Source organism: Helianthus annuus, chromosome 2, assembly GCF_002127325.2.
Source record: "Helianthus annuus cultivar XRQ/B chromosome 2, HanXRQr2.0-SUNRISE, whole genome shotgun sequence".
NCBI classification, from domain to species: domain Eukaryota; kingdom Viridiplantae; phylum Streptophyta; class Magnoliopsida; order Asterales; family Asteraceae; genus Helianthus; species Helianthus annuus.
In genome coordinates, this window is record NC_035434.2 from 169,103,418 (window position 1) to 169,125,377 (window position 21,960).

General features: G+C 33.0%; 1 protein-coding gene across 1 annotated transcript; it reads right to left on the reverse strand.

Moving 5' to 3' along the window:
- Window positions 1–1,951: 1,951 nt before the first annotated feature.
- LOC110927117 (zinc transporter ZTP29) lies at window positions 1,952–9,650 on the reverse strand. Its single transcript, XM_022170720.2, has 12 exons — window positions 9,371–9,650; window positions 7,298–7,356; window positions 7,105–7,197; window positions 6,931–7,020; window positions 6,751–6,832; window positions 5,725–5,780; window positions 4,910–4,966; window positions 4,703–4,743; window positions 4,534–4,601; window positions 3,667–3,723; window positions 2,850–2,967; window positions 1,952–2,179 (listed from the first exon to the last, which is right to left on the reverse strand). The coding sequence occupies exons 1-12, from the start codon at window positions 9,645–9,647 to the stop codon at window positions 2,134–2,136; spliced, it is 1,044 nt and encodes a 347-aa protein (XP_022026412.1). The 5' UTR covers window positions 9,648–9,650; the 3' UTR covers window positions 1,952–2,133.
- Window positions 9,651–21,960: the final 12,310 nt, after the last annotated feature.

The window sequence follows — 21,960 nt, forward strand, 5'->3', positions numbered from 1 at the left end:
TTAATCTGTGTAATACACTTGGTTTTTAAAGATATAACTATTTTTAGATCTATTCAACACGTGTAATATACGAGGTTTTTAAGGATGTAACTTTTTTTATCATTTGGTAGATTTATTCAACCCGATTATACACGGGTTTTTTAAAGATATGGCGTTTTTAGTATTTAGTATACAAAATTACATTTATTTAATCTGTGTAATACACATGGTTTTTAAAGATATAACTTTTTTATTATTAATATATAAAATTACATTTATTTAACCCGTACAATATACGAGTTTCAAAAAGATATCACTTTTTAAAAATTAAATTTATTTAACCCGTGTATAAATAAAAAGAGTTAATTACATAGTTAGTCCTTGTGGTTTGCACAAAATAACATACTTAGGTACTAATAGTTTAAAATCACCTTCTAGGGTATTAACTTTTCATTTTGTAACGTTTGGAGATATTAACTTCTACGGTATTAACATAGTTGGTCCTTGTGGTTTACACAAAATAACATATTTAGGTACTAATATAATGTGATTTTAAACCTACAAATAACGCTAATACCTTCAAACGTTACAAAATGAAAAGTTAATACCCTAGAATGTGATTTTAAACTATTAGTACTTAAGTATGTTACTTTGTGCAAACCACAGGGGCTAACTATGTAATTAACTCTAAAACCATGTTGAATCTTAGCTAAGTTCAATTTTTACGGATTTCAAAATAAGTCATCAATGACTTCCAGGTTCCGTTCAAAAAAAAATTACTTCCAGGTTAAAGAAACCAAAGCTTGAGGTTAATAAAGCTTAACGATACGGGCCAAATACTTGAATATCGGTATGCTATGGGTTGTGCTTGAACGTTTGGGTTTACTGGCTAGTCCGGGACTTTATCAAGAACTGAGTCAGAAGAAGTGTACATGCCTAGTTGTGTCTATGACGAACGCACCAATGCTCGAGAGTCGGCGCCGCTCTCCTGATCAGTTAAAGGTAGCACGAAACTAGTGACCCACACAAAGAGCGGGATGGATTGACTTATCCCCGGGGAGATGAGGACGCCACACGGGGGTCGGAAACTAACCGCGCGACATTAACCTCAACTCATTTACAGTGTATGAGATTGAGATGTAGCTATCTTGCATTTTTATCATTATGCCATAAGCCAATCAAATCATCATAATAGAACATAAAATCATCTTTTTAACGTATTTCACCTTTATTTTTGTAGCATACAGAATAATATGAAGTGTGGTGGCGTTAATTTACTAATTTCGTAAAAATAACGTTAAAAGAGGGGGATGGTTAATCATGCATCATGTGGTGGCGTTGATAGCCGAAAGACAAGGGAGTACATGCACTAATCGCAATCGGCTCTTGTCTTAATTGTTGAGTGTTATGTGCCTTTTCTCCAAGGCTTGATACAAAACTACTATCGAGTCAGGGGTCTCATTGGAAACAGCCTCTCTATTCCTACGATGTAGAGGTAAGACTGTCTACATCTTACCATCATCAGACCCTATCTTAGTTGTGCTATTGGTGAGATTTACTGAGTATGACGATGATGATGACAGAATAACATGAAGTATGGCAAGACAAATATTATAGATCACTTATAATAACTATTTTGTAACCAAAATACATATACGATGGTTCGAGCAGTCGGTCAACTGTTTTATTTTTTGAATGTGATAACGCGTTACAGATAAACTTACGCAAATATTATAGATCACCAAGCAAGTAGCGTTAAAGAGCGAAAACTTGAGACCTCTACTAACGAAACTCAGACGCTTACCACTCACGAGCCATTAGTTCTAGTGTTTACCTTTGTGTCTTTGAGCAATTTACATGATCTTTGCAACTTGTGAACTTACTCTACACAACTCTATCACACCCTTTACCAAAATATGGATACATGCATAGATAACTTGTAACATTCATATCATATACTTTAGAATGAATATAAGACCAGAAGAATCCAAATAGCATAATATAATTTTCAAATAAGCCTAAAATGTTATATAAAGTACAAATAAGAATAGCATCATATGTGTATGTACATTTTGTTTATCCTTGCTCTACTTGTCACCCTTTAATCTTTCCAAGGGAGTTAAATGAAAGTAAATCCCGGTTACGAATTCGCATCTACAAGCCTACATCCGACGGTAAGCTGATCTCCAGAAAATACAAGCTGCAAAACATGAACAAATAAGTTGGGAAAAAAATACATTTTTTTTTACTTTTATGGTCAAAGAAGAAAATTTAAGGATTCGAAAATTTAATAGAGTAAAATGCCATTTTCATTCAGGTTTGGCCAGTTTTGCGACTTTCGTCCAAAGGTTTGTTTTTCCGCATATGGATTCATCCAGCTCGTTAACTCCATCCATTTTTCTCGGTTAAGTCAGGGGTAGTTTCGTCTTTTTTGTTAGCTTAAAGGGCAATTCGGTTTTCTTCACTTAATGTACAAGCAGTCAGCATAATGTACAAGTATTCACTTAAAGGGCAATTCGGTCTTTTTCACTTTATGTACAAAAATACCCATGACTTACGGAGAAAAATGGATATGGAGTTAACGAGCTGGATGAAAATGGTAAGATTTACCTTTTGGATCCAGATGCGAAAAAACAAACCTTTGGACGAAAGTCGCAAAATTGGCCAAACCTCAGGGACGAAAATGGCATTTTACTCAATTAAATATCTTTTCTGGATTTTGGGAAAGAAACAGATTAAGCGTTAAACTACATAAAAATATTCTTTAGGTACTTCGATCTTGATCTCTAATTAATAAGAAAATCATGATAGATTCCGGTTAAATGAATGAAATATTGAAATGTTGACCATCCAAAGTCAAAATGTTTTACCTTGCAGACATGAAGGCCATTCCGAAGAAGACGGCTTTAACAGCTTGTTTCTGTCCAGCGTAATCAAATGCTAATGGCAGCATTTCATGTAGCGTTAAAAAGGCCATAACTCCACCAACTGTTTAACGGAAAAATTCAAAGTTAACAAATCCCGTTAAATATAATAATAAAACATGATTGTTTTTTTAGAGTAAATTGCCAAAATCGTCCCTGAGGTTTGGGCACATTTGCCATTTTCGTCCAAAATGAAGGTTTTGTACCATTTTGCCCCCCACGTTTGTAACTTTTTGCCATTTTCATCCAAATACCTAACCAAGTTACTTTATATCTTATTATAGGGTATTTTTGAACCTAACCAAGTTACTATAAACCTTATTATGGGCAGTGGCGGATCTAGGATTCCGACCAAGCGGGAACGTTTTATAAATAAGCGGTAACGAAATCGAAAAAACGTCAAATTTTTCCAAAATTTACACTAAAAATGTCAAAAAATTTCCGACCAAGCGGTAGCGGAGGCTACCCCTTGATACACTATACATCCGCCCCTGATTATGGGGTATTTTTGAAATTTATGAATTTATCAATTATAAGGGGGAAATATGTAAATTATCTTCTAGTTATTATATGGTATAAAGTAACTTGGTTAGGTATTTGGATGAAAATGGCAAAAAGTTACAAACATGGGGGGCAAAATGGTACAAAACCTTCATTTTGGACGAAAATGGCAAGTGTGCCCAAACCTCCAGGGCGATTTTGGCAATTAAGTCTTTTTTTTTTTACCAATTAATGGAAAGAAAAAAAATGGAAAAACGGGAACCTGATCCTAGCAAGCCCTCGAGAATCTCGGGATCTAGACTACTCGGGAAGAGATATGCTGCAAAATGTCATATATATGATAATAATAATTAGAGTCACAATTATAAACTATTTATAAGGACTTAATGTATTCTCTTTTATCTCAAACTTCTTTATTTTGTTAGATTACAGGGTGTGGGGCGTGGGTTGGGGCGGCGGAATGCATTTAACGCTGGCTAGACCACACCCGGCTAGCGTTGGCCATGATGTTGCCCCGCTGGCGTGGGGTGGGGGGGCTGGGGTGACATGGCTGGCTTTGATTGGCTAGTATTTGATGACCGTTGGGCTAGCGTTAGGCTCATGGCACCCCAACGCCGCCTAGCCACGCCCCTTCCACACTCCACTTTTTTGGGTGTGGACTGGTGGAGCCCACACCTGCCACGTGTCGAGCAATGCCCCCAACCCAAGCCCCTCCACACCCCACGGTCTTATGGAGTATAAAGTACACGGATAGTCCCTGTGGTTTACCAAAACTTCGGATTTGGTCCCTAGCTTTCCAAAAGTACACAGATGGTCCCTGTGGCTTGCACATTGTAATGCATTTAGTCCCCAACTTTTTCCAAAATGACATGGATGGTCGGTGTGGTTTGCGTGTCCCTAACCTGAACATGCTAAAACCTTTAGATTTGTTGGCTGGGGACCAAATACGTTACAAAATGCAAACCACAGGGACCATCCGTGTACTTTCGGAAAGCTAGGGGCCAAATCCAAAATTTTGGTAAACCACAGGACCATCCGTGTACTTTACTCTTTTGTTATGATTGAAGGATACTTTTATTAAAATGAATCTTCAACTCTTGAAAATGATGTTACGAATTACGATGCATACCTACGATTATGACACCCAAAGGCTCAGCAAGGCCAGAAACCGTTGCCAATTTAAACGCCTGCCATTTGCTGAAGCAAACACAATTTTGTTACCGGTATAAGTCAACAAATTCATTCATGGTCAATTTTTACGTCATAATTTTCATACGATCGAGGCATAGTTTAAGTACCTCTGAGTTGCAAAATAAACCGGAAGTGCAACAGCAACACCCTGTCAAAGTAAGACGGTAGTTAATTAAGTGAAAGAATATATAAAAAATGGCAGAATGTAAAATAACATTTTTCCCTGTCAAAAAAAAAAAAAAAAAAAAAAAAAAAATTGTGATAGAAAATTGTAAAAAGGGTAAAAAAAAAGTAAAACTGGAATTCAAATTTACCTCTGGGATATTGTGCAACGCTATGGCTAAAGCCAAGTTAAGGCCGACACGAAGACCCTACAACGAAAGCATGAAACCGTAATGACATACATCTACTTGAATGAAAATGATGAGAAGTAGGGATGAACTCGGTGCGGTACCGAAAATACCGATCCCGACCAAAATTGGGTACTGGTACCGGTACCCTATGCAGTTAATGCGGTAAAATATCGGATATCGGTCGAGGACCGATATTTGAGATATAGGTTATCTCGGTGAGATATCGGTGGGATATCGATGATTTTAATACAATGCAGAATGTATATATATAGCAATTTAATACTAATAATTCAGTGATATATCGGTGATATATCAATTATATCGGTCAAATATCGGTAATATATCGGCTATATCGGTCAAATATCGGTTATATCGGTCAAATATTGGTCAATATCACCGATAATATCGGTACTAATATTTTGACCGATATTTGAGACCGATATTTTACTAGGGGACCGATATGACCGATATAACCAATATATCACCGAGATTAACTGCATAGCCGGTACCAAAAATGCTTGATACGGTACAGTATTTGAAGATAAAAATCGGTAAAATACCGGTACCGAACCGAAAGTACCGATCCCAGAAACGCCAAAAAGTGGGTACCGAATTGGTAACGAAATTTGATCGGTAAGGTACCGGTATTTTTCGATACCGGTACCGAAATGCTCATCATATAGTTTCAAGGAATCGAGCGAAATGAAGATTTAATTGCTATAAATTTGTATAGGGCGATTGTTTCTGTTTGTCCCGAAAATAAGTTACATATTTACCTTGAGTGATCCAAGGAAAACAGCCATTCCTTCAGGAAAATTGTGTAAGCTTATGCCTGCAATGAATAGTAATAAAATAATTATCTACTAAGACGGTAAAATATATATATATATATATATATATATATATATATATATATATATATATATATATATATATATATATATATATGTAGGGGAATGCTAGACAGAAAACCCTCAAATTCTTAGAAAACTCTGGAAACTCAAATCTCCCCCCATTTTTACCCAACCTCCCGACATTTTTTTTTTTGAAAAAAATAACACATGTAATATAGATGTTTTAAAGTGTTTTGGGCCAAAAAAAAAACAAAAAAGCGCCGAAGGGATTTTTTTTTTTTTAAAATAAACAAATTTCAGCAATGTCCGGTTGCCTAACATGTGTTAGACAAAAATGCTGAAAGTTGCTGAAATTTGTTTTTTTTTTTTTAAAAAAAACCCTTCGGCGCTTTTTTGATTTTTTTGGCCCAAAACTCTTAAAAACATGTATATTGCATGTGTTATTTTTTTCAAAAAAAAAAAAAAAAAAGTCGGGAGCTTTGAGTTTTCCGGGTTTCTTAAATATTTAGGGTTTTCTATATAGCCCAACCCTATATATATATATATATATATATATATATATATATATATATATATATATTATACACAATATTTTGAAAATACAACAATTATAGAAAATGTTCATTTGCGTTAGTGGTTGCCTAGTTTGTTACTAAGTAAGGTATTTTACTTATATTTACAATAAACATTAAACGGGTCGACCCAAAACACAACACGACACGGTTTTAACTGTGCTCGGGTTAGGGTTGAGATCTTTAACAACAATAAATAAATTAGTCAATAAATAAATATTCATATTTATATTTAATAAATATAAATTAAAAATACCAATTTTTATTTAAAGTTCAAGTTTTTTTTTTTTTTTTAAAAATCTTAATACTAATTTTAATATAAAAAAAATGAAAAATCTATTTGAACAATATTTTTTTATGGAAGAAACAATCTTACCAACTGCGGTTATAATGCCACTAAATAAAACTTGGCGACGATGTTTTTTCATGACGTCTTTTCCCCCGTCATCCACTTGTTTCTGTTATTTCGCATAAAAGTTACCAATACGTAAAATCAACACACAAACCATTACGGTTCAAGAACATATACTTTCATTAAGAAAAAGAAACTTTTGACCTTCTTATTTTTCGCTTCTATAGTAGGAGCAAGCGACGGTTCGGGAATAAAATTAGCAACAATGGCAAAGAAAATGACACCTCCAAAGAACTGTTAAAAAAACATTGGATTCTTAAAGAGAATACAAATAACGTTCAAAAGGGTATATTTGTAATTTTGAAAATACCGACTCACCCAAATATTGCCTTTCAAAAAGCCGATGGAATTTATCGCGTTATGGGCTAAGTCGAAGAATGATATGCTTAGCATAAGGCCTGCGGCAAAACCCTGTAACAAAAGTTTTGGAATTTTGTATCGTGGTTGCGAAACTTATATTAAAATGTAAATGAAATAAATGGGAGTTTCGGAAATAAAAAGTTGTGCGTACCTGTAAAAGTCCGAGCATCTTCAAGTTTGGAGCTTTAGTTAATATTACAAAAAGCGCCCCTGTTGACCATATGAGATCGTGTATCAGAATTAACGAAGCAAACATGATTGAGAGCTTGGATATCTAGATAATTAAAGATATAGTCAACATATCACTTTTGACTTTCGAGTGAGCGTATGACATTGAAATTGACATAAAATCAATAGGTAAAAAAAACCAAGCCTGAGTGTTCACTCTATGCAGTTAATGCGGTAAAATATCGGATATCGGTAAAGGAGCGATATTTGAAATATAGGTTATCTAGGTGAGATATCGGTGGGATATCGGTAATTTTAATATAATGCAGAATTTATATATATAGCAACTTAACACCAATAATTCAGTGATATATCGGTTATATCGGTCAAATATCGGTGATATATCGATTATATCGGTCAAATATCGGTGATATATCGGTTATATCGGTCAATATCGCCTATAATATCGGTACCGATATTTTGACCGATATTTGACACCGATATTTTACTAAGGGACCGAGATGACCAATATAACCGATATATCACCGATATTAACTGCATAGCGTTTACTTGGCAAAAAGTTGACCCTGGGGTGCGTGCCTCATGTATTTCCAACATTTTGTGCAGCAGGTTGTTGTACAACATGCTTTTAAGGTTGTACACGTGCGTAATCTCTATATTAAAACATATATAAAGCTTATATGTGTCTATAACTCTATATTAGGTAAATGATGCTAGAAACCTATAGGAAATATATAAAAAAATATATAATTATTTGAGACTCGGGTATGAAAGGCAGTGCGGTTTTTGCGCTTCGCGCCTCGATTTTAGCTCTTGTCGCTTTTGTGCGCTTCTCACTTTTTAAAGCCAAGATACTAGTTATGAGAAAACTTATCTTCATAAAAAGAAAAATAACTAAATATATTTTGATTCCTTCATCTATGACTATGACTCTTGCCTAGTTTGAGCGAAACCGAACAACCTCGATCACATAAGTAACAACAATTTCTCTCCTTATTATAGTGTTAGAAGTTTCTCTAAGTTCAGAATTCTAAACCATGGGGTTACTTCTTCTTCATCATCAGCTACGCAGTTAATGCGGTAAAATATCGGATATCGGTCAAGGACCGATATTTGAGGTACAGGTTATCTCGGTGAGATATCGGTAATTTTAATATCATTTAGAATTTATATATATAGCAATTTAACCCTAATAATTCAGTGATATATCGGTTATATCGGTCAAATATCGGTGATATATCTGTCAAATATTGGTGATATATCGTTATATCGGTCAATATCACCGACATCGATATTTTACTAGGGGACCGATATATCACCGCTATGCAGTTAATATCGGTGATATATCGGTGAGATATCGGTTATATCGGTCCCCTAGTAAAATATCGGTGTCAAATATCGGTCAGAATATCGGTACCGATATTATCGGCGATATTGACCGATATAACCGATATCTCACCGATATTTGACCGATATAACCGATATATCACCAATATTTGACCGATACAACCGATATATCACTGAATTATTATTGTTAAATTGTTATATATGTAAATCTTGCATTATATTAAAATTACCGATATCCCACCGATATCTCACCGAGATAACCCATATCTCAAATATCGGTCCTTGACCGATATCCGATATCTTACCGCATTAACTGCATAGTATCACCGACAGCGATATATCACCGATATTAACTGCATAGACCATCATGTAGAATAAACTAATTAACCACATCACATTAAACCACACCAAGTACAAAACTAACTAAACAGTCTAAACCCATAAAGTTTTAATCTTTTTTATGACATAATTAAAGATTGTAATACAACACAATTAAACCACAATCTACATACAAAACCCTAAAAACCCTAATTCTAAAACAGAACAACAAACACCCCTTCAGCAAAATTACCACCAACAAACTTACAAAAACACAAACTTGGTACCAAAAATCAAAGACCCATATAATCACCAACAAGTAGAATTAACAAAAACAGAAGAAATTAAGGATAGTGAGTGAGAGGGTGACCTAAAGAAGTACTTAATCCACCAACAAGTGAGAGAGAAAGAGCAACCAAAACCTCCGAATCCATCCTCAAATTCGTCGAAAAAAGAACAACAGTAGGTAGGTATGTGTATGAGAATTGAAATGAAATTGAATGAATGAGGTTGTTATTAATATAGGATGATGAAGATGAGGAAGATGAGGAAGATGATAATGTGCGAAACTGCTGACAGTAGGTCTCCGGTTGCCTTGTGCCCCAACTACTATTTATTCCAATTTTATGCACAAAGGTAAACGTCATGTGTCTACAAGAGATACTCACCTTGCTTGTTTAGTTTTCTCTAAAACCGGTGGTGGGCAACTCGGGTTACAGTACTCTGTTTGTCTAGTGGGTGTTCAAAGAGTGTTCGGGTTAATTTGTTAGTCGTTCAAAAAAAATGTCTAGTGGGTGTTCAAAGAGTGTTCGGGATTAATTTGTTAGTCGTTCAAAAAAAATAGAGTAAATTACTGTTTTGGCCCATGTGGTTCAGCCATTTTAACTCTTTCAGTTCAAAAAAAAATCTTTTAACATATTAAATCTCGAGGTTGCACTTTATAACGGTTTTGGTCTCTGACACTAACTTTGTTACTTTTTTGTAGTTAAGTGTAAGGGTAATTAGATAATTATATACATCAGGGGCTGTTTTTGATAATTATAAAGTTCATTTAATATTTAAGAGATTATTAATGTAAGGGTAATTAGATTATTAATGCAATTTCTCAAGTTTTTTTTAATTATTTCGTTATTTTCACGATTATTATTTAACAAAATGTGTTTTATATATACAATAAATATGTATTTTTATTAAGCGTTTGTTTTTTTATAAACGTCGTTTCTCAAAACATTTGTTTTTAACCATTTTTTTTAAAACTGTCTATCGTTTTTAAAATTATTAATTTTTAAACCGCTTGTTTATTAAATTCGTTCTTTTTAAAGTTGTTTGCTTTTAAAGTTTTTTTAAACGGTTCATTTTATAAAGTTATTTTTAAAATTATTTTTTTTAACTTTTTTAAACAATTCATTTTTAAGTCGTTAATATTTAAAAGCTTTTCTTTTTAAACCGTTCCTTTTAGAACCGTTTTTGAAATCGTTCATTTTTGAAACTTTGTTTTAATAACGATCGATTTTAAACGAACGAGTGTTTTAAAAAACGAAGATTAAAAAAAAAAGAACGTTTATAAAAAACAAAACCTTAAAAAAATAAGTTAATAAGTGTAAGGTACTAAAAACGCACGAATTTAATAAACGAAAGGTTAAAAAATAACGAATTTTGAATAAACAAACGGTCAAAAGAAATTGAAGATTTGAAAAAGAAATAAACTATTAAAAAAAAAAAGTTTGAAAAATGAAAGATCTTTTACAAACTTTTTATTAGAATGTTTCTTTTTTTTTTTTCAAATCTTACATTTCTTTTGTTTTGTATACACGTTATTTTGTGATATTTAAAAAAATGAACGACTTTACAAAGTAAGTTGTTTAAAAATCTTTAAAAAAATAAATGATTTTAAAAAGAATGGTATAAAATGAAGTGTTTAAAAAACTTTAAAATACAAACGACTTTAAAAAGAACGATTTAAAAAAAAACAAATGGTTTAAAAAGGAACAATTTTAAAAACGATAGATGGTTTAAACAAAATGTAAAAAAACCAATTATTTTTTTAAAACGAATTTTATAAAAACAAACGGTTAATGAAAATACGTATTTATTTGTATGTTTAAAATGTATTTTATTAAATAATAATCGTTAAATAACCAAATAATAAAAAAAAACTTGAGTAATTGCATTAATAGTCTCTTAAATATTAAAAAACTTTCTAATTATCAAAAACAGCCCCTAAGGTATATAATGACCTAATTCCTCTTGCACTTAACTGCAAAAAAATAACAAAGTTAGTGTAAGGGGCCAAAACCGTTATAAAAAGCAACCTCGGGGTCTGATATGTTAAAAGATTTCTTAATGGGCTGAAATGGTTAAACTAGCTAAACCACATGGGCCAAAAAAGTAATTTACTCTATTTAATATTTTCATCGATTCCTTTTTTTAATTCGGATGTTAACACCAACCAATTATTATTTATGAATTTATCTTTATATTCTTTGCCGCAACATACTAGAAGCAGCTTTTTTATTTCTATAGGGTAGAGGTAATATTGTATGTATCTTACCTTTCTCAAATCCTACCTTAGCTTTGTTATTAGTGAGATTTACTGAATACGATGATGATGATTCTTTGTTACAACATAATAACAAGTATGAGAAACAATATAACATGTAAAAAAAATTGTATTGGTGTCTTGACTAATGTGGGTGTTATTCGTGTTAGCGTCGAGTTAAAACCACTTAAATTCGTGTTAGTGTTAACCGCACGAACAATGCACTAGTTTGAGCGGTTAGAAGAGAAACACGGATAAAATAACAGATGACGATGCAACGACTCGAATTCAAGCTTTCAAATTCCAAAGAGGAGAAATCTATTAGGTAAATGTTTAACTTTATCTATTATCGTAGTTTTTTTGTTTCATTTATATTGTATGAATGTATGGTAAAAAAGTGAGTGTTACCCCTGAACTTTTATTCTAGATCCGTCACTGGTTGTACGTATAGCCTTTTAGGTAGTACATAGAGAGTATCTACATGTTAAATCTTTTATAGATGTTATGTGTGCCTTCATTGTCGCTAAATGATCATATAAACCTATAAAATATGTAACAAAAGATGCATAAATATCTTGTGTCCTCGTAATGTGTCTCTTGCCTTTCCTATGGAACCATATTATCTCAGTGTGCCTCACACTTGTTAAATCAAGATTCAAGTATAAAGAAGTATGATCCTTAGGTATATTTACTAGTGGGTCCATCCATGAGGAGAGGGTCAGTGAGAAATTGTTGGGAATATCAACTTAATACATATAAATTGGAACTTAACTGAATCTCATTTGAAGTGTTTAGGTTATGGGTTAAAATTGGTGATCATAGAAGGGAGGAGGGGCTTGAGGTTATTGATGTTAGATAATTAGTTTTGTATGGCTCATTAATTTGGACATAAAGGAAAGCTGGAGGTGATTCATGAAATTGCTGCATATAAAGACTTTTGGTGCCCTAGTCGATGTGATTCTAACAGACCGATAAAATCCAAGCATTGCTTTTTTATAGTGATTAGCTATTACTCCTATTAGTAAGCTATGTTGAATGATCGAGTTCGTTTCATTCAAGATATGAAGTCATGGGTACAATGTGGAACATCCACATGCATGTGAAAGATCACTCGGAGTCATCGAATAAGGTGAACTAGTTTTATTAGGTTCATCAACAAGGGTTTGATGATGCTATATATGATTCCAATAATTTCACAACTTTGAAAGGCAAAGATCGATTAGTGAGTATGCAACGAATAAGGTTTCGATGGTGCAAAAATCAATTAGTTAGTACTTCTTTTGATTGACAAAATCACAATATTTCCTCACTTTGGAGATAGAAAAGACCACTACAAAGTATAACCGAATTATTGGAGTTCCAAGACTACTCTAGATTGCTTCAAAACATCTCTATCTCGGATTCTTGTGATCGGTGGCAATGGGTTAAAGACTCTTCGGGTATGTTTACTGTTTCATCAATGAAATCTATCCTATATCATGCCTCAGTTATGAATGTGCGATATGTCATGACTTGGAACAATTGGGTTGGAGAGAGTCAATATTTTTCTCATGGAAAGCTAAGATGGGTCGTCTCCCAAACTCTCGGTGGTCTTGCAAAAAGGAATATTCAAACCGGCATGGTGTTTTGTCATTTATGTTGGAAGCCGATGAAACAACATGTAGCCTTTCGTGCCACCAATAATCCAATATTGTCTGCTTTGCCTCCAATAGGTTACCCATCCAGGAACTCACAAATTTGTTCTTTGGTTACCCGGTGGAGACTTCCCTGGATGTCACACACCCTAGTACTACTCCTACCCAGAGCATGCGGTTTTGGATTTTTCACATTCTCCACAGCCAATGCGCCAATAATGTGTTGTTCATTTTTAAGAGGTTTGCACCCACCATCTCGGATGACACAGGAGTGGCTTTGATACCATCTGTAAACATCCTCCGGCCTCTCGTTGGGTGATAATACGGTAAAGATTAATATGGACCATTGTAACACGCTAGACAAATCCCATATCAACCATGTGTAGGAGAGATTCGTGGTTCATAAGGAATGCCCTATCTCTCAAATCACCAACGCGTTTTGGACATATTGGCTGAAGAACTTAAAAATTCCACAGTTATGTGTGCTGCGTTTTGGAGTAGTACCTGATGGGATGTCTCCATTGGGGCAGTCAAAAACAAATCCATGAGCTACAATATGAGCAACCCGTCATGGGCAAAGAAGACAATATTGATGATACGAGAGGCCGAATAATAAGCGTGGTATGTCAACATATTAGCACGTGGTGCGGTATCTCACAAATATATGCATTTTCAGTAAAAGCTCCTCGGTATCCCACAAGTCTCTTCCATTGTCTCAAGATAAGACGAAGGTAATCTATGACATTATTATTGTGGCGTGTTGAAATATTTGGAAGGCAAGGAATGAAAAATAGTTTTTCTAACACGATGTCGTTGCTGGATAAGATCTTGGAAGATACAAAATCTCTCGTTTACCTTTGGATTAAATAAGAATTGTTCTACATTAAATTTTTTTAACTTGGAGTGATTAAAAATCGTTTTAATTTCTAATGTAGCCTTATTGTATTTCTTGCCTCTAGGCTCTAGCGCCTTGTTAGGCCGGAGGATGGGGAGGGCGCCACCTCTGCCACCTCACCATCGATAGCGCCGGAGGGGCGCCACCACCCATACTGGGCAATTTAAAGGGGGGCGTTATAGTTAACTCGCCAGCATGGTAACGGGCGTTTTTTGCTTGATCGAGGTAAGTTGGTCAAGATAAGGGGGTGCTATAGGCATTGAGGGGGCTTTATCCCACACCCTGCAAGTTAAGGGAAGACGTGATAAAGCCCCCTAGCTGACGTGGCGCTGACGTAGTATGATAAAGCCCCTAGGTGCTTTATCCCACGCCCTGGAGCCTTAGTAGGTTGTCTTTTTAATGAAATCTGATGTTCGAAAAACAAAAAAAAATCTCAACTGGAATATACTCGATACCGCGATTTAGCATCATCTTGATCCTATTTTTCTTCTCTTCTAATTCGCAATTTATGTATTTTAGAATCATGTTCAAGAATTTATGTGTTTAAATCATGTTCAAGAAGTCTAATAGATCGAACATGTTTGATCCAATGGTAAAAGAAATCATGTAAAATCATAATTTTTTTTTTTTATAGAAATAGTAATTTTCCTCTTAAATGTTATGTATATTAGAGCAGATTTTCATAATTTAAAAAAATGACATGTTTCGTGCGTCTAATATTGGTGTGACAAGGGCCTTTGTCAAAATTAATATTTAAAATATTGACGTCTCTTCCATATTTTTGTCAATAATTAAATTAATACTTTGACCTTTTTGAAGTATATTATTGGTAGTGATTTGATGGATGCACGCTTTACATGTTCAATGAAATTTCTCTATAGAAAAATTGGGTTATTGATGAAATTTCTCTATAGAAAAATTGGGTTATTGATGAAAAATTTCGTTTAATGAAATTTCTCTACAGAAAAATTGGGTTTTTTGATGAAAATTTTCTTTATGAAATTTATTTGGCATGTTAGCAAAGGCAAAGACCGGAAAAACACACAGTTTTGGATTCAAGTTGCAGAGACGACATGACGAAAGAAATTTGTAATTTTAAAAGATTATAGTTTTATAACTAATAGTCTATGAAAACCCTATAAAACCTATTTTCTGATTTGGGGTACTTTAATTTCATAGAACACAATGTGCAACGTGTTTTTGTTTTTTTATTTGCTTCATACAAGTGATCAAAACCTTAGTAGTCCAATTTGTGACCTCCATTTATGTCTTACCTTCTTTTAGTGTTGATTAATGTATAGGGTGACTCAACGTTGTCGTGCCAACTCTTATAGATATAACAAAAAATAAAATGACAACTTTTCACAAATAGAAATAAACAAAATTAACAACAAAAGGGCATGTGATAAACGTTGAACGTCTTAAACTATAAGTACTTAACTTAACCGAGCAAACAAGTGAGCTCACCTGGACTTGAGCTCAGTTTAAACTTAAAACAAGCCAGCTTTGTTCGTTTACTTACGAGTTGATTATTCAAGCAAGTATCAAGCATATTTGAAGTCACGAGCTATTTAAAAAGCCTTATCTTCATCCCTTTTTCTAGTTTCACTACAACCATAGAATTCAAATTGCAAACAAGTTTGTCCTTTTTTATATTTACATCATATATACAAGAGTCTTTAAACCCATATGAAACCCGATTTATGATCTTGTTGTTCTTCCATCTATGTTTCTAGTCCAATTTATGATCTTGACATTCATCGGACTTGATAAAGGAGTGACATTCATCATTCATGAGGGAAACCGTATTAAGCTAAAATGACCAAGTAACATTCATCATGTATTTAAGGTAGAAGGATGTCTGAATACGACATACTTCTTCATTAAAATGATTATTTGTTACTAATTTGGTATATTTGACTTTCTAATTAGACTTAATCGCCAAAATCGTCCCTGAGGTTTGGGCAGGTTTGTCATTTTCCTCCAAAAGGACACTTTTGTACCAAATTGCTCCAAACGTTTGTAACTTTTTGCCATTTTCATCCAAACCACTAACTTAGTTTATTTTTTCTGTTAAGTTGAGGATATTTGGATGAAACTGGCAAATATAAAACCACATGGACAATTTTGGCAATTTACTCAAACTCTTTTAAATTTCTTTTATTTAATTAATTTTGTTACATATATAATAAAAAAGAATATACATGCAATTTTTATATGGAAAAAAATAATAGCTTTGTCACATAATTTTTATAAATTTTCATTCAACCACTAACTAAGTTAATTTTTCTATTAAGGCGAAGGATATTAATAAACTAAGACAAAAATTAATTTCTAATTTTTTATATAGATCAGTTCTATAAAAATAAAATCTACTTAAACCTCTAAATTTTATAAAACTAAAATAGTGGTGACCTTATTGAAAAGGCCAAATAAAAAAAATCTTATCATATGTACCAAGTTTGTAATTCATCTTTTACTCTTTTAAATTCGCTCCTAAGGAAAAACAGAAGCCAGTGCCCCCCCCTATCAAACAATGTATGGTTACCAAACATTAAAATTACCCACCAAATTGTAGTTATAATGTTATGAACTAACAGTTTCGTTTCAAGCCACTCAGAATAAGTATTAGTTAGTTACCCTCATAATCTTAATTAAACATATTTCATTTCTACCGACATATTTCCTAGGTGCTCAACACATTTAAAAAATGTATAACGTTTTACAATTTTTTTCTATGATAATTACTAAAAGTTGTAATCGATTGTTATGTGTTGCACCACCAATGACGTTTTCTCTTTATAAAACTAATATATATAAAGAAGCTGTAAATTAATTTTTGTCTTGATTTATAAAATTTAAAACAGCCTTCACCTTAAGAGAAAAAATAAATTGAGTTAGTGATTTGGATGAAAGTTTATAAAAATTATGTGACAAAACTATTAATTTTTTAACCAAAAACTCCATGTATATTCTTTTTTATTATATATGTAACAAAAATAATTAAATAAAAGAAATTAAAAAGGGTTTGAGTAAATTGCCAAAATTGTCCCTGTGGTTTTATATTTGCCAGTTTCATCCAAATATCCTCAAATTAACAGAAAAAATAAACTAAGTTAGTGGTTTGGATGAAAATGGCAAAAAGTTACAAACGTTTAGGACAATTTGGTACAAAGTGTCATTTTGGATGAAAATGACAAACGTGCCCAAACCTCAAGGACGATTTTGACAACTAACTCTTCTAATTATGAAGAATTATTCTCTTTGTGAACAAAATCTATAACTAGATTGAATCGAACATGATTAATATATTGGAAGTACGTTAATTTTCAATTTCATAATGAACACACTTAATTTATTTAAGGATTTGCTATACATAATAATAATAATAATAATAATAATAATAATAATAATAATAATAATAATAATAATAATAATCGTTCATTAAATACAACATAATAATAATAATAATAATAATAATAATAATAATAATAATAATAATAATAATAATAATAATAACAACAGCAACAACAACACTCGTTCATTAAATCCAAGAGGGTAGAAACATCTATCTATAATAATCTATACTATCTATAATAAGAGATTATGAGCTGATGTAAATCTGCCTTAGTGTCAACTTCTAAGCTATGCCACTTGTCAATGATGATGTCATAATTCCATTTTGTACATTTAGATATCATTTATTTAAAGGTGGCCCACACTCTTTCTTCAAACTACTGCCTCACATCCTTTATTTAAAGGTCTGCCCACTAAAGGTGGCTCACACTCTTTCTTCAAACCACTGCCTCACATCCTTTATTTAAAGGTCTGCCCACACTTTATAAATTCAAACCTCTATAATCAAAACCACTGCCCAAATTCAAAATCATGGCTCCAGATTCAAAATTTAAACATGGCTCCAAATTCAAAATTTAAACAAATGACGTATAAAAAGCTCAACTCTCTCTAAAATCCATAACAACAGAATTCGTCTCTCTCTATCTTCTTTAATTTCCTCTCTCTAAAATCCATAACTCGTCTTTAATTTCCTCTCACCGCCCTCTTTCCCTTTCCTTCTCTCTCTCCCTCTTAAAGATTTGTTCCGATCTCATCTGTTTCTATCTTCGGTGTCCATTATTGTTGGTGGTAGTGATGGTGGTTTATGGTCTCTGGTCCTCGGTGTTAGCAACGACGGCTAGGGTTTTCAAGGGAGATGTCAACGATAATGGACACAGTTAGGGTTCTGAAGATCGACAAGTTGTGGGGTGCTCAGATGACAGAGATGGTGGTTGGACAACGACATTTATTCAATAATTTCAAATCTGAGTTTCCCTGTTATCCTCCATTCATTGTAAGTTCTAACCCTAACTTTTGGTTTTCTATATATGCCATTTAATGTGTCTTCATCAATCATAACACAGGTATGTTTATCTCTTATAATCTTTGTTGTTTTTGTTATGTGATTCGAACCTAATAATCTGTTTTCTTTTTCAGTTTTCTTGGATCTTATTTAAGTTTCTGAAAATAGGTATGCTTCATAATGGGAAGAATGATCAAAGTCAGGGAATTTATCTGTTTTTTGTTAGGAGATTAAACTCAATATTTTGAAAGACATGATTTTTAGTTTATTTGAAGGTTTTTTATGTTTTGAATGCTTTGGAATCACTTCATTGAGATCTGATCACTGGTGGGTCTCTGCCATTTTCATCTACAATTTGTTCTTTGTTTGGCTCAAAATGCAAGAGTAAGTATAAAGATATCTACTTTATTAATTATAATAATAATTTATGTTTCTTTGTGATTATTATTTTTGCACTCCACATGTGTTAAGTATATGTTCTTTATGCTTTTGCTTTGAGTGTAGATAGATTAAAGATTAATTAGCATGAATTTGATCATTAGCATGCTTTTGTAGACAGTGAAGTAGTGGTAGTTTGATCATGAATATGAACATGAGCATGAATTTATTTGCAATTACAGTTTGTATTGCTTGGTACTCCACATTATGGGAAAGTGTTTGGAGGATAGTTCATTGGACAGGTATTATTGATAGTTTATCATTGGTTTACAAGATCATATGCATATGCACCTTACTTTCATTCATTTATGATTAGTTTATTAACATATATGAGTTGATTATGCATTGTTATTGTATATTCTTATTATACACACAGGTATCTTATGTTACACATACTTCTTATCATATGTATATTGACTCAAAGTATAATTGGTTGAATGTTTAATCGAACTCACTGTGAAAATATCTGAGCTCAATTTGAAAAAAAAGTATCTAAATCTGAGTCAACGGGCTGTGGGTATATCAACTACTATCAAAATTGAAAACCAGTATTCATATTTTCTAATAACTATTTGTAGGCCTATTCTCGATAGGTCTTATAACGTGCTTGCTTATTATCACCAATGTTATGTTCACAGCCATTTTGGTAGATATTATTAAATATTTTAAGTGTTACTTACATGTACTGAAGGTTCTAAGTTGAAAATACGCAGGCACTAGCTGCAGCATCTAAAACTGTTGATTCACTCAAGATTGTTCATAGCTTGCATCTTTACTTCCTTTTGGGTGGGGATCTTGAAAGTAAGTGATGCAGGGCATATCTTATGTTTATTAACTCAATATTGTTCATTGTTTAACACATAATATCTTATGAGGTTTTCTAAACATTGATTAAAATGGTGTTTTTATGTGCAGATGGTTAATGATAGGCCCTCAGGATGAAATTCATTATGCGCCATTTGTGCTTCCTCAAAATGGTTTGCCGATAAGACTTTATCCCAAAAATTAGTTATAAGAAAGGCCGACGTACAATTTCTAAAGCTCAAAGGGTGTACAAGGTTGAGTTCTTGAGACAGATTCAATATTCGTGATCTCAAGACAAAATGTTGAACGTATCTGAACCAGGAGTTGATTGGGTTTTGGAAAGAAGATAAACTAGAGACTATTTTAAATATTTAATGATTTTTGACACGTTGATCGCTGAACCAAAGTAACAGTTACATATATTATTTATGCTACAGGTCTGGGAACCTTTATCAAATCAGCAGAAGCAAGCAGCTTCAGTTGTTGAAGTTTTTAGGATTGTAGAGGAGGTAGGAAGAATGTATTGATGTGTATATGGTAGCATTTCGTTTACTACTATGAGAGTCTGAGTTTGCGATTCGACATGCCAGGTTTGGACAAAGAGAATGTGAAGATCTCTGTGGACCAGAACACGCTGATCATCAAAGTGGAGGAAGAGAAAGAAACAGAGAATGACGTGATGATCATAAAACTATTGTTTTCCTATAATTCTACAGGAAGCACCAGTCCTGCGTTAATAAAGCGTTGAGTTTGATTCTACAGGAAGGTGCTTCAAAGTGTCAGGATCTTCGAACTATTGGTAATTGTTTAATTTTTGAAAGTTTGAGATTTCTAGGCTGCAACATATGACAATAACATAAGTTCATCTGGTTGTAGAAATGAAGTCTATATCCTTATAGTTAAAATAAGGTCATCTTGATTATTTTAGTTTCAATTAAGTTTATCTTAAGGATTATTATATTAACAATAATGTGATTATTGTTGAATAAATAATTATTTATTTTATAAATTTAATTAGGATAAAACAATATTTTTGTTTACTTATATCATTAGGATTATTGTTAGCATTTGTCATTTAATCTTATAATATATAAGATAAGTAGGAGTTTAGTACTATATAGTGTATATAAAGGATCAGGCTGCTAAGAGTTTGTCAATATTTTTGGTAGAATTCAATGATTTTATCATTGAACACAAACGGAATGCAAAATCGGTCTACTTTCTAATATTAATTACTACTGTGTTACTACTGGTTACTTGGAATATTCGTACTAACTTATAACTAGAATGCCTGTTTCTTTTTTACATGAATCTACTCACTTTCTCTCTCTCAAATCCATATGTGTTCATGTATCTACTCACTTTCTCTCTCTCAAATCCAACCGTGTTTCAAACGGTTTTGTTTGGTATCAAGTTAGGTCGAAAGTGGAGCAGATTTTGAGAGTGGAGGTGAATCGGAGGTGATTATGTCGACTTTCAGGCCAGTTTAGTTGAATTTTCAAACGGTTACATATTTAAGAGATTGTGAACTTTGATTCGTTTTGTTTTGATTCATTTTGTTTTGATGAAGTGCTCGAAATCGCAACTGGGTATCTCTCTAATCCGGGTCTTTTTATGTTTAAAACTAGAAAGAAGAGTTTTTTTTTCGATTAGTTTAGTTGAATTTTCAAACGGTTTCGTTAAAACAGTGTTTTGTGGAGAAAACAGTTGGTTGAAACCACTGCTGGGTAAAGACTGTGGCTTGAAACCAGTGTTCGGCTAAAAAAGTGTTTTGTGGAGAAAACAGTAGTTGAAACCACTGTTGGCTTAAAATTGTGGTTTCAAACCACAGTAGTTTAAGCCAACAGTGGTTTCAACTACTGTTTTCTCGACAAAACACTGTTTTAGACGAACAGTGGTTTCAAACTCAGTACCAATTTTGTGACCTAGTTCTACTCAGGTTTCAGGTTATGATGAAGAATATAACACATATTTTCAGCAGCAAAAATGCAGCTTTAGCTGCTGTTACAAAACGACACTTTAAAAATAGTAAACGAAGTCCAAAAATTATGATTCCAGTGCCATTAGAACCGTATTTCATAATACATAAATCTAGGCTTCAGAAAATACAGTTTTCGTGTTATTAAGGTCCTGTTACAGCCAACTGAAGTTGGCTGTAATCACCAATCAGACTCCTGTTTTCAGCTTTTAGCTTTCTAACTCGTGTTCGATCGATTCCGCTAACATGTTTAGTGATCACAACAACATCAAACATCAATATTAACAAGCAAATCATCAGATAATCAACAAG